The sequence below is a fragment of the Anabrus simplex genome, chromosome 2 (genome assembly GCF_040414725.1).
Source record: "Anabrus simplex isolate iqAnaSimp1 chromosome 2, ASM4041472v1, whole genome shotgun sequence".
NCBI lineage: Eukaryota > Metazoa > Arthropoda > Insecta > Orthoptera > Tettigoniidae > Anabrus > Anabrus simplex.
The window spans coordinates 1,024,108,146-1,024,122,712 of record NC_090266.1 but is presented as its reverse complement, the minus strand read 5'-3'; the positions used below and the strand labels follow the sequence as shown (position 1 = coordinate 1,024,122,712).

The following is a 14,567-nucleotide window of genomic DNA, read 5'->3' as shown; positions in this document are numbered from 1 at the left end:
CCAGGAATGCAATATGTTGTTAGTAGTTTCATCATCTTCTTTTTTGCGTGTCAAACTGCTTAATTTTTCTTGATCCTATATGGAAATGCTGTTTGAAATTCCATAGCCATGTTGCACTTGCTGACAAAGGTAAATCAAGTGATTTGGCTTCTTCACGGGCTCATTTTTTAAGTTCATATCGTGCACTATCAAGTGGTTTGTGAGAGCTTCCATAAATTTCGTAAACACTAACTCGTACAACTGCTTATATTTATCTATGACTGTTAAACTAGAAGATGACATGCCAATAGAATCCGTTTTTTGCAATATCTTCCCCAAAACGGTACAACTGCGTCCCGTGCTTCAATCGAGGATATCTGTTTTCCATAGAGTTTCGTGATAAGTGAGGACATGTTTGCTTTGCCTTCCACTTTTTTGAACTATTTTTTTCTTCCAAAACTGTATATTTTTCCGGGCTCTGTGGACCTTCTGATAATTCCTGTTTTGATGAAGGTGAAGTAGATTCTTCTGATGGGGATTCGTATTCGTCGGGTACAAACACTGTTTCAGGTACCGGTTCTTATTCATTAATATCTAAAGTCTGCGTATATATTATTTCTGCATCAGACTCTAATATATCTACTAAATACTGAAACATTGTCTCACCTTTTTTGGTTAAAACGGAGAGTTGGAAATTCTTTTCTTTAAAGGGATTATATAACACATTCGCTACGTTAAGAGGGTTCATTTTTATAGCTTGAAGCTTACTTCGGAAAGACCCGTACGCAACTCACGATGCCTCACTGCACTCACAGTGTTGTCTCCCCCTCCACCCTCTCGCCCACTTCTCCTTACATCGCGCCAGCTGTTGAAAATAACTTCACTCCCATTGGACACTGATGACACCACCCAAACATATTTACCGCCTTGTAACTCGTATATGTATCCACGATAGGATATAATATTCGAGGGTTTAACATACTTCAGTATACTCTTTCGGATGGTGTATAAATCGGTTTCAAGTTTTCTTAACATTGATTGATGGTCCCTTGTGAGCCTTTCATACCTCTCAAGACCACAGGACGTGCTTGCAATGTTTACTTTTATTGCGATGGTATATCATTTCAGTAATTATTTTGCAGATTGGTGAACTTCGACATGGACGTAATATGCTGTGTTTTCCGATATGCTTCATAAAACAAATACATTGTTCTCACCTGAAATCGGGAGGAGTTTAACTACTACGATTTCAGTTTAGTACGCCAGTCGGTTAAAGATAACTTAGCGCAGGATAATCAGGATAAAGGCGCTACATCTTTCGAGCATGATTATCAGATGCTGCTCTTTGATACGTCATCATTACTAGCTAGATTGTTTGTGAGCGAGGGACACGTCAGTGTCCTACGGTAGCGCACCGTCCAAGGTTATCAAGCAAGAGAGCTTGGCCGGTCATACGCTGTATAGGCTGACACAGAATTTGCTCAAGATTGAACTTACATTTCTTCGTCAATTTTCTGGTGAGCTTCCACTAGAAGGAAAACAAATACACTAAAGATAGTTTCTTGTTTCAGAATACTACGTCCTCTTACAATTTCCGTAACTTATTTTCAAACCTTGTATAGAAAAAACAATTAGGCATTAATAATAACATCAACGCCTAATACGATATTTTTTGCGTAAAGGCGAACAGATACGATAGCTCTCCGAGGTTCCATTAGGCTCCTAAGGCACCACATATTAAGTGCATAATGTCGTTACTGAGAAGAACATTCGAAATTATTTCATTCTATGTTTATTCCATCACATGTGATCCGTATTACCTTGCCATTTATGGCAGCCTGTTAATACAGGGGGCTGGTTTTTGTTTTTTAAATAATAAACCTGTATATATCATGTGGTTATCAGGATGTTTATCGGTTGTAGTAAGAATGTAAAGGAGGTGGTGTACAAGTCTCTTGGTAAGACACCTATTAGAGTATGGTTCTGGTGTATGGGACCCACACTAGGATGCTTGACATAAGAACTGGCAATTGTTCAAAGAAAAACTGCATGGCTTGTTCTGGGGGTTTTCCGACAAAAGAGTAGTGTTACGAAATGGTTGCAACATTTGGGCTAGGAACACTTTGGAGCAAGGGGTCGAGCTGCTCGACTAAGTGATGTGTTCCGAACTGTATTTGGAGAGATAGCATGGAATGACATTAGTAGGTGGAAAATGTAGCTTGGAGCTTTGGACATTTGGAAAGATCATAACATAATGTTCGAATTGGAATTCAGAGGACAAATTGGGACAAGTATTATTTTATAGGGAGAGGAATTAACGATTGAAGTAATTCGACAAGGAAATGTTCGATACATTTTCGAGTGTTTTGAAAACTTTAAGAAAATACTTCCTGAAAAACTGCTAGGAAACCTGCCACCTGGGCGAAAGCTCAAAATGCAAATCAGTGATGCTTGCAACTTGATTCGATTACTTCCTTTTTATTTCGTTATTGATGAGTAAGTTTAAACCCAATATTGAGTTGTACTTCGTGTTGATGCTCCCTTGTAATTCACGATCTAAACTATATGATTAACTGTTCTTATTACCATTTTGTTTCAGGCGATGGCGAACGACGACAGTATGAGTGATGATGTGTTTGAGTCGCCAGAGGATGCCACGAGCCATGCTCTGTTGGTGGGAAGTGCCCACCAGCAACATCAGAAGACACCGTCACCAACAGGCTATCGCGATTACAAACCTCCTGCTGAAGTGTTGAACATGTATGAGTCACCTTCAGAAGAGACGGAACACCTCGTGCACAAGGTATTTTTCTCCTTCTTCTCCTCCTTCATCTTCTTCTTCATCATTATTATTATTCCTCTGTGAACCACATGACTTGCCGTGGTGGGGAGGCTTGCGCGCCGCAATGAAGCAGATAGCCGATTCATAGGTGCAACCACATCGGATAGGTATCTGTCGAGATATCAAACTAACGAATGGTTCATCGAAAGCGGGGTAGCAGCCTTTTGGAAATTACAAGGGCGGCAGTCAGGATGATTGACTGATATGGCCATGCAATAATGTTTAACATGGCTTAGCCTTGTTGATACTGCTGCACGGCTGACAGTAACGGGAGACTTCAGTCGTAACTAACTCCCGAGGATATGTAGCTCTCTCTCTGTATGAATAACGTACTGATGATGGCTTCCTCCCGGATAAAATATTCCGGAGGTAAAATAGTTCCCGATTCGTATCTTCGGATGGGGACTACACAGGAGGGGGCAATGATAAGGAAGATGAATACTAATATTCTGCGAGTCGAAGCGTGGAATGTTAGGAGTTTGAATCATTGTGGTAGGTTAGAGAATCTGAAAAGGAAAATGGATAGACCAAAATGAGATGTAGTTGTTCTAAGTGAAGTACGTTGGTAGGAAGAACAGGATAATTGGTAAGATAACTACAGAATTATCAACACAAAATCAAACATGGGAAATGCGGGAGTTGGTTTAATAATGAAAAAGAAAGTAGGGCAGTGGGTAAGCTACTATGGCCAGCATAGTAAACGAATTATCATTGTCAAGGAAGACACCAAGCCAATGCCCAACATAATAGTGCGGGCCTATACGATTACTAGTACAGCAGATGAAGAAATCCAAAGAATATGTTGTACCTTACCCTACCCTCTAAGTTTTGGCCTAGCTCAGCGGAGAAGCTGCGTGGAACGTTCGGTTGAAAAGTGGGTCGCAAAATCTATCTAAAATAGGACAGGATCTAGAATACATATTTCGTAAGTGAGAAGTCGTGAAAATAAAGGGTAGAACCAAATTTATTATAAAAACGCATGAGAAAATATGATAATTTGGCAAGGTAAAAATTTATATTAATATCAAATTTACAAAAAGAGCCTCCTACCGGGCGAGTTGGCCGTGCGCGTAGAGGCGCGCGACTGTGAGCTCGCATCCGGGAGATAGTAGGTTCGAATCCCACTATCGGCAGCCCTGAAAATGGTTTTCCGTGGTTTCCCATTTTCACACCAGGCAAATGCTGGGGCTGTACCATAATTAAGGCCACGGCCGCTTCCTTTTAACTCCTAGGCCTTTCCTATCCCATCGTCGCCATAAGACCTATCTGTGTCGGTGCGACGTAAAGCCCCTAGCAAAAAAAAAGCGCCTCCGTGGCTCAGGCGGCAGCGCCCCGGCCTCTCACCGCTATATAGCGTGGTTCAAATCCCGGCCGCTCCATGTAAGATTTGTGCTGGGCAAAGCGGAGGCCGGACAGGTTTTTCTGCGGGTACTCCGGTTTTCCCTGTCATCTTTCATTCCAGCAACGCTCTCCACTATCATTTCATTTCATCCGTCGCTCATTAATCATTGCCCCAGAGGAGAGCCGGCACATTTCCTATCCTCGGCGCTAGATGGGGGCTTCATCCATTCCATTCCTGACCCGGTCGAATGACTGGAAGCTGGCTATGGATTTTCATTTTCATAAAATTTACAAAAATGTATACAGGAAATTCGACGTCACAAGTGGGAGTCGAAACGCGGGTCTCGAACCAAAATCAAAACAACGTAAGTGGAAATTACGGTGGTATCATATTTTTGCAGAGTGTACAGATGAGTTAAATCTGCTGGTGGCACGAAGCCTCAAAGTAACTATACTCTGCAACTGACACACAATTACAGACTCGCACATCTCGCCCCAGTTTAACAAATCCGATCCAGTCTGTAAACATAAATTAAAAACTGTCTTGGGACTGACACATTTCTCCCAAAAGAGCACTGAATTTAATATCGCGGGATCCGCCCGGATAACTGGAGAGGACGGAAACCCGCAACCACAAATCCAGCTCGTGCTGTAATCCCATTATACAACACTGCACACAAATAACAAAGAACAAAATGAAATGCACACACAAACAAAACAATATACAATGAAACACATCCTGAAAAAAGAAACACATAAATACAATTGGTGTCGTCGTCTGATATCCCAGCCGCAAACTCGGGATATCACCAGCTGTATCCTGCACACATGGCAGGTGTCGGTCGACTAGGCTAGCATTACCAGCTGAGCGGTGAATGTGATTAGGTAACGAAATGGAGCTGTAACTGCGGACGGACCTCCCCTTGCCTCGGTCAGAAACATAACTGTACCGTGTGTACACTCATTTATTTACCACGTTTCGGGTCGCTGACATTGAAACTACCTGAGTTCCTCACGAATATTTATCCTTATGGCTTACAAAAACGAGCTTCAATCGCCACATCGGCAGAAAAGCGACACAAATAAGCCCTCTTCGCATTCCAACATTTGCGTTACAATAAACATCACGCCAGAACTCACAGTAACCCGTACTTCACACATATACTCATTAGAGCTTCTAGCGTCTCGAATTTACAGGTTCGATTCCTTGCTCGCTCTCGGCCCATTATCTAAGCCTTCTCTCGGCTAATCTCAATAACATCTCGGCTCACTCTCGGCCTGTTAACTACTGTAAGCCCTCACCCGGGTAATTCCAGTATTATCTCGTTGCAGTAGTGCAGACAAATATCTGGGCTCATTCCGGCCTCGCATCTACGCCCTCTGGGTTCACATATCACCCTCGGCTACGGATCGGTCTGTTGCATATAATTCTAAAGGATTCTTGCCCATCACAACGGTGGAAACTACTTCACTGGTCTGGCTCCAAGCTGAAAAACCTGCTTCGTGCAACTCATGCACATCCTGTCATTAACTACATGGTATTTGATACCCGGTTCCCCCCTCGAAACACTAGAGGTGATCTTAGCTCCGAATCTAACTGAAGATAATTACATCAATAATCCTAGCACCCAAAAATGGCGCTTAAAGAAACTACATAAGAAACACATAACAACCACTAAACCAATATTACCCTCATACCTTCTTAAACAAAGCTAATAAAACACATGGCTGGCGCGAATCGTCAGCCCCAAGTTAAATTAATTAAAGTACACTTGAAATAACTATGCTTAAGGCATTGAACTCACGGAAGGAAATATGTACGTGATTGATAAAGAAAAAGGGCTTGAATTGAGTCTATAAGTGTACATCATGCTTAAAAATTGCAATTTAACTCATCTGATATACTCTGCCATTGCCTCGGGCCACGATCCGTGGCTCGTGGTAGAATTAAGCCGTCCTGGAGCTGTGGACGTTAAATCTGGAAGCCTGGCACTCGACTCATGGGAACGCCATCACTGCTGCCGTCTGCTTCTTTCTTGTCTTCTCTGCACGTCCTGGAAACTGGCTGCTTGCAAGTAAATATTCTTCCGTATCGCCTCGTACGTATATGTGCACAGTGCTGTGACCTAGGCGAGATCGTTTAGTTAATCTCCTACTTATGCATTAGTCCTGTCACAGTAGAGCCTATTACGGTATGAAACCGGCATGACAAGTTCATTAGACAGATAACTTTCCGCGAACCGCACTAAAATGACGAACTTGATCTAGTTTAACTTTCCCCGATTCACAGTACATGCTCGGGCGAGTTAGTTTACATCCTGATAACAACTCTGCTATCACTTTGTTTAAGGCATTATAATTTAGGCAAGTTGTTTCGCGGTTTCACGCGAGCGATACGCACTTCGCATTGGTCTGTCAATCACAAGGGAGAGCTCCTCGGCCGGTTCTCCTTTATAGAAAAGGTATGTTTCTGTCACGGGTGGTACATCCCCGTTCTCTCTACAGACGCTCTTTGTGTACTGGCCGTTTGTCAATAACGGTCGTTTGAATTTGAGTGAAGAAACGCTAAAGTTGCTTGCTTCTCACCGCAATGGTGCCATTATCCTTCCATAAATTTAATTAACATGTTTTAGTGTCCAAAGATGTAAGTGGCGCTGATGTGGAAATAGCTTGATCTAATAACTTGATGTCAGGCATAAATTACTTGTATTCGGCTACGCGTAATTGGCACTATTCGCTCCACGTGACAAATTCAAATCTCTCTGCCACCCTCGCGCGATCTTTTCTTTCTCTCCCTGGCTGGATGACGCTATGTCCGGGATCTTTACAAGTAAGTTTGAAATAAAACTTTCTTCCCGTCCGAGGTCTTCACAAGTAATCGCACGGACTGGAACTTGCGCTATAGGTCGCCTCCTCCTGAAGCACGGAGTTCGGGCTCTACATGGTGCTATGTATGAATATACTGGTTATATAAAATGATGCTAATTGAACCGTGAACTGGTGATACGGTTCAATATGAAGAGATAGAAGAGTTGATGTAAATGTAGAAGGAGACGAGAATCTAATTCTGATGGGAGACTGCAATGCAGTGGAAGGCCGAAGAAGAGAAGGTAATGCCGAAGGAGAATTGGAACTGGGACGAAGAAATGAAAGAGGAATTCGCATAGTTGAATTCTGCACTGATCATAATTTAGTCCTTGCTAATACTTGGTTCAAACACCACAAAAGACGGCTGTACACGTGGACAAAGCCTGGAGACACAGGAAGGTATCAAATGGGAGATTCAGAAACCAGGTGTTGGATTGCAAGACGTTCCCAGGACTCTGACCAAAACTTGGTGGTCATGAAATTTCATCTGAAGTTGAAGAAATTGAAGAAAGGAATGCAAGAAGATGGGACTTATACAAGTTGAAAGAAAAGAGTGTGAGGGGTTGTTTAAAGGAACTTGTTGCGAAAGGACTAAGTGAAAATGCATATTTAAAGATTTGTCGTTTCAGCTTTCTGTCACACCAAAAGATTAACAACATAAAATAACTTATTACATATATACGTCTACCACATACTTGGTTTCACTACCATTGAGCCTAACCACACTCGAAAATATGCTACGATATCCTATACAACAGAATACCTTAAAAAAGCAAAGCCAAGTCATCTCCTTATAGGCCATGAAGACCCTTGGAGGGGTGGAAGGTAAAAGCTTGCACTACTCGTAACCTCGGCACGTGATGGGGTAGAGTGGTTAGCTTTACGCCTGGCCGCCTTTGCCCCCAGGAATTAATCTGGTACTCATCGTTGGTGTAGGCTGAGTGAACCTCAGGGCCATATGCACCTCCGGAAGTGAAAATCTCATGTCTTAAATTTTACGTCTTCCTGTCGGGGATTCGAACCCACGTCCTTCCGGGCGAATCAAGCACGCCTTTACCGCCTCGGCCAGGCAGCCCCTATCTATAAACGTAACCAACAATAAACAATAAGCATAACATTGCAAAGATGAGCTGTCACTTAAAAGAACATGGAATAGGACGAACAAATCAACTAACCGTTTACTAGTTGTCAGAACCACTCATTACCGGTATTTGATTGGATTTCGTGTGGAGAGAATAAATACTTTGGAATAGGTTACGTAATACTAACTCTCAATATGTGTCCCAGCTAACTCTATTTCCGGCACCTACCATGACCTATCATGTAGACCTATCCCACTAAATAGTACTTCATGATATAACTCCAAACACCAGCAACATAGAACTCATGAACTGTACAAACTATTCTCTAGAATAAATAAATCTCAAATAAGTAATTAAAAATATTCGTTACCAAGAAAAATGACCGGCGCAGTCCTATCGCGTATATACCCAACTAAATATGACTGAAATCTAAATAAATAAATAAATAAATAAATAAATAAATAAATAAATAAATAAATAAATAAATAAATAAATAGATAGTTACACAACTGGCATTACAACTTGTTTATTAATTGTTGAAATCGACCTTCATTAAAACGTGCAACTTGTTAGGATCCACTCTACCTACAATGGTGGTGGTTATTTATGAAGATTCAATTTGCCTACAACGTTGTTGGTTACTATCAAGTATGCAAAATATAAACTGCGTGGTTACTGCCGAGGATGCAAACTAAACGAAGACTCCACTAATCCACAAATGTGTCCTATCGTTCCATGAAAATAATGTTTACTCTTCTTATATAACACCTTGAATCAACCTAAACATTCCCAAACGAAATATTGAACTCAACATGAAGTTATTAACGTGTATTTGACATAAATACAGACAAGAACTCCTCCCATCTACTCTTCAAATGGAAATCACTGAGGCCCAATAATGATCTGACTTCGCTATCGGTCTATTGAGGTCATATACTTTCTGTGATTTGACAGTTGGTAGCAAGGATTCTGAATGAATTTGAAAGCCCCGCGTACTATGTGTGTTGGCAGGCTGACGTGTGTTTGTTGATTGGCGCGAGGCTGTTCCCAGGCGGCGAGGGCACTCAATACGGAGGTATTCAGATGCGTCGCATATGGCACATGTTTTCTCTTGTCCTTCATAAACTACTTGTGCCTTATATCCTTCAATTGTTATGAAAGATGGAATCTTTGGTTTAAGCGGTTTAATTTGTCGAATACCGTTCGAACTTTAACCGTCCAGGCTTCTCCAGCCCTACTAATTTAATATAATATCATTTTACGCGATATCATTTGATATCAAGTTTATCCGCCATCGGCAATTATTTGTAATAACATAATTATTCAACGTCAATCATTTGTAATCAAGGCTTTTTGGAATCATATTGTATATATGATAACTTCGTTTTATTATTTAAATTATTATATTATGTAGGATAAGAATTCATTATGTTGTAAATACGGTCAATATGTTGGGACATAGTTGTTTTCATTTCATCTCATATTTTTTTTTTTGCTAGGGGCTTTACGTCGCACCGACACAGATAGGTCTTATGGCGACGATGGGATCGGAAAGGCCTAGGAGTTGGAAGGAAGCGGCCGTGGCCTTAATTAAGGTACAGCCCCAGCATTTGCCTGGTGTGAAAATGGGAAACCACGGAAAACCATCTTCAGGGCTGCCGATAGTGGGATTCGAACCGACTATCTCCCGGATGCAAGCTCACAGCCGCGCGCCTCTACGCGCACGGCCAACTCGCCCGGTCATCTCATATTTGTGTATACGGAGGGTTATTCTTGAAGCTTGGGATTTTGCGTGCGTCATGGGTTTATTTTATGACCAAGGCGACTAATATATTATAGCTCAGTTGGTTTGAGATTTCTACTAATATGGAAAAATTCATATCTCTGAATTTTCTCCTCATACGATCAACGCTGATCAGTTTTTACAAGTATGACAGCGACCCGTGCGCGAGGCTTGCAAGCTGGTCAGTTATATCATCGCCACGCCTTCTGGACTTGTCGAGGAAGAAGAAAAGGGGAGTTGATGCTTCGATCTATCGAATCAGATACTTCGTTGTATATGAGTTTTGAGACTGAACTGTTACCAAGAGTGGGGGTGAGCCCGGATATATACTGATTCTCAACACGAGAACGGGACCTTACAGCCTTACGACCTTACAACCTTACAACCTAACTACAGATACTCCATCACTACTACTTCTACTGTGAACATCTACTTTGAACGACGTGATTTGATTTTTGAAACAGTGTGTGGTCGCTCCGCGACATAGTTATTTTTGTACAATGTGTTGTCGTTTCGATACAGTACTTAGTTGCGGTAATGTTATCGTATCTACGTGAAACGAAACAAGCTTACGGCTTGTGTTATTTTCAGTAAATATTGTGGACGAAGAACTATGTTTAGTTCAAGTCTACGGAATTTTGGTACAAATCTATACCGTATAAATAGTATAGCTCAGTTGGTTTGAGATTTCTACTAATATGGAAAAATTCATATCTCTGAATTTTCTCCTCATACGATCAACGCTGATCAGTTTTTACAAGTATAGGGCCAATGTCTAATTTAAAGACTAGGCAAGCAGGGAGTGCTAGTCCAGATAGCCCGTACCACATCAAAGAAGGAAGGAAGGATGTCCGTGGAGCAAAGTCTACATCGAAAAGAAGAGAACGAGCAACCACGGAAACCAGATGACTTCAACGGAAGCTGCAATTGGTGAGCTTCAATTAGATAAAGCAAGCAATAGTAAATTCAGTAAATTATAAATTCCTCCACGCTTTAAGGGAACTTTTCCGATTCATCTCATTTTTTTGTATAATAAATTCATTTGTATTTTATATTGCGTTAATTTTCTTTCTTAAGCGATACTTAATGGTTAATTATTTAAAATCCTACCCCTGTGATTTAAGTGTAAGTCTCTATGCTAGTAAATATAAATTTTGGTTTACAGTTTTGTTTAAAACTGGCGCCCAAACATTACATAGAGAAATGGGGAACCATGGAATGTTAATTGTTTCTATTTGCGTGGCAATTTGCGGGCAAGCCACAAATAGTTTATTTAATATTCATGTGTCCCAAGATAATAACTTTCATCTCCCCAAGTGTTTTTGACGAGAGCGAACAGTTACAGAACAGGGAGACGGTAAAAATTGGACCGGCTTTCATTATGTACGGTATTTCATTTACTTATCCATATTTCGTGAAAATTGTTCTAATCCTCTCGGTCGGCAGCTCCGATGGGATATTAAAGAAGCGTACGTTGGTTGCCTCGATTCCCACTACCTCTATAGTTACCGGTACGGTTTAACCATTTTCCTGGTATTTATTTAAGATCCTGTCCATTTCAGCTACAGTGCAATACGGTACAATACATACAATATATATGAGCACTGAGTTGGATGGAGCGTCTATTTGCAGTGCTGCCGGTTGGTCTATGTTTATCTGTACAATTTCGCCTACACAGGTATGGATTTCAATAGCTGATGATATTCCCTCTGGAAGCTACATTTCAGTGTATTTTTCCTGGTGTTCTTCATAGTTCCTGTGCCTATTATTACACTGTCACTATTTCAAGAATTCACTAGTACTGTTAACGAGTTAATTATGCCAATATTAACAGATATGAGATTATGTTTCACTTGATGTGTTGCAGATAATATCAAAAGTAGATTATTATTTTTTTTTTGCTAGGGGCTTTACGTCGCGCCGACACAGATAGGTCTTATGGCGACGATGGGATAGGAAAGGCCTAGGAGTTGGAAGGAAGCGGCCGTGGCCTTAATTAAGGTACAGCCCCAGCATTTGCCTGGTGTGAAAATGGGAAACCACGGAAAACCATTTCCAGGGCTGCCGATAGTGGGATTCGTACCTACAATCTCCCGGATGCAAGCTCACAGCCGCGCGCCTCTACGCGCACAGCCAACTCGCCCGGTAAAAATAGATTATTCCAACGCTCGCCAGTGTCTAGGGAAACATTAGCACGGGAGGGAGTCGCACTCCCGATGCCACCCGTAGGTGAAGGTAAAGAGGACATGATAGATAGGAGCTTACTTCAGTCAGCAAAAATTGGAACTCAAGTAAATATAGGCAATTTCATTAAATGGATTATATTCTTGCAAACTCCAAAGGAAATATTCTGCTCCCTCTTCTTAAAAAGAAAAGCATCTTGTAACCGTATCGACGACGCCCGTACTTAATTCAGTGGAGAGCATGGGTTTGACGCCAGAGCGTGCACGGTCCATGCTTAGGATACATCTGAGAGAGGGTAGCACAATAAGATCTTATAGTGTTGAACTTTTTGTTTGTTCAAAAGAAACGAGCAAATCATATCCCCTTGTCATAGATAGACAGCTGAATTTACAGAATCCAGGTTGGAAAATGAGGACGCCGTCCCTACGGCGTCGGTGTCAAGGATGTTGCGTGATGACAAGCTCCTTCTCCTCACCATTGAACACCTCTCTGCACCATGGAACCGCGTAATCCCTCGATGGTCGACGGCCCTGGAAGTTCTGGTAGAGAGGCTCGAACCAAGGAGTCTGATGACAGGTGAAGTGTAGCGTGGAATGTATAGTTAATGACTGAATTCCACTTAAGTTCCAAGAAGGGATTAAAGAAGCATGTAATACCGAACAGAATGTCAATAAAATCTGAACGACACTCCTTACAGCACTGTACTGGAGATAATTGCGTAACACTCTTCATACGAGTTACGAGTTCCACTGTTCGTAAACTTTAGCACACATAATTAAGTTTCAAGTGATGCTTTTATCGAAGAGATTAAATCAGTTTTACAATCTACGACGAAAGGTAAATTAACACAGTTCAAAAGTGAAATAATAACTGTCCGATTCATTCGTCGGAAAAATTGAAATTAATGGAGTAGTGTGAAAAACACAGTTCGTAACCTTCTCCATCACCAAGGTTAATGCAATGAATTTAACACTGTTCTTTTTTTATAAGCACAGTCTAATGAGAATCAAATAATGTCATTGAGACGTAGTTTTGTAGAACACTTGAAAGTATGACAAGCATTGTAATGAAGTACAGTCCCATTAACATACTACAGCATTGTTCGTGAAATGAGAACGATCGCTAAGACAAGATCGAATGAAAGAAAGCAAAGTCCTTTCTCAATACACCGTCTTTCGAAGTTCCCTAAAGCACACAGTATTTCAAAGCACCATCTCATCAAATTAACACAGTGCTTTCATTGAGAAGAGTCATTCGAAATAAACACAGTTCTTTAATTTAGCACAGTCTTTAGAGATACGAAAAGGAATTAAGTTCCCGTACGGAAACACAGTCTGAAAGAGCACAGTTCCTATGGAAATAAACAATGTCTTCCACTGAGCATAGTCATGAAGATAAGTTAAGGCATAGTCTAACGCAAGAGACGAAGTTCCAACACTGAGGCACAATCAATTCGTATATGATAACGCACAGTTTTTCCGAAAATAAAGCACACTTTTGTAAGTGCACATTCGGAGCTTTATTCAAACGCAATAATTTGAATGCACAGTTTTTAAGAGAACAACTAAGTTTTCTTACGAAGCACAGTCTTTCAGAAAAAGAATTGTGTTCTCATCGAGAATATTTGTTCGTAGAGTGTTACTTTTACGAGATAAATCCTATCACACTCGTGTCACAGTTAAATGTTAGTCAATCACTATAAATGAATTGTAATATTTTAAACACCTCTTCTCACACTTGAAATTTAGAATTAGAGGTCCACACCTTGGACTTAGAATATTTACTGAGTATTCGTACTTTACGCGTAGAACATCGACGTTTCGCCGGGCAAAATAACGACGTAGAATCAAATTCCCACAGCTGGTCCGCGCACGAGACGGCTGGGGCGACACGAAGATACTGATTTACTACCTTCTTTTTCGAAGGGGCCCCCGAAGCCCGCTTCCCCCGCGTGACCATCGACTCAATCTATATGGCCTCCGACATGCTATTATTTCTAAGAAGAAAGAGATAGCAGGGAAGAGAGGGAAATGATACAAGGAGTATCTGCCGGTTTCCGAGTAAACTCCCTACCACGGCATGCCTGTTTCCATGATAAGGGCCCCATAGATGGTCCGTCTTAGCGCCCATCTTACCTGCGCAGTTCTAAGACGACAGGTAAGACGGACCGTGTGTGGTAGAATTTTCATCCCTGTACCGCCTTAGGCTTGGCTCGAAGTGAATCTGACAGCGCCTGGTTTTTCTGAGCGTGTACAGGTAAGTCGGCGAGCAAGTTGGAGCGTGTGTGGGGTCTTCAGACTTAGCGTCAGTTTTAACCAATTGCTCCCACAGTGCAGTTCGCTCGTAGGACATAATGTCGGATTTAAGAATCATGCCTCGAGCGTTTCTAATGGAATTCGTCCAGCTATACCGTAATCCGTGCTTGTGGAAAATCAAAGGTAAAGAGTACACGGATTAAACAAGAAATGTTGCGTATGAACAGTTACGC

At 41.4% G+C, this 14,567-nt stretch overlaps 1 protein-coding gene across 1 annotated transcript in view; it reads left to right on the top strand.

The window, feature by feature from the left end:
* LOC136864649 (ras-related protein Rab-37) overlaps window positions 1-14,567 on the top strand; it is a 329,300-nt gene that overhangs the window by 92,551 nt on the left and 222,182 nt on the right. Inside the window, exon 2 of the mRNA XM_068226376.1 lies at window positions 2,579-2,782. Coding sequence (XP_068082477.1) covers window positions 2,582-2,782 — 201 coding nt within the window. The 5' untranslated portion in view covers window positions 2,579-2,581. The remainder of the gene's footprint in view (window positions 1-2,578; window positions 2,783-14,567) is intronic.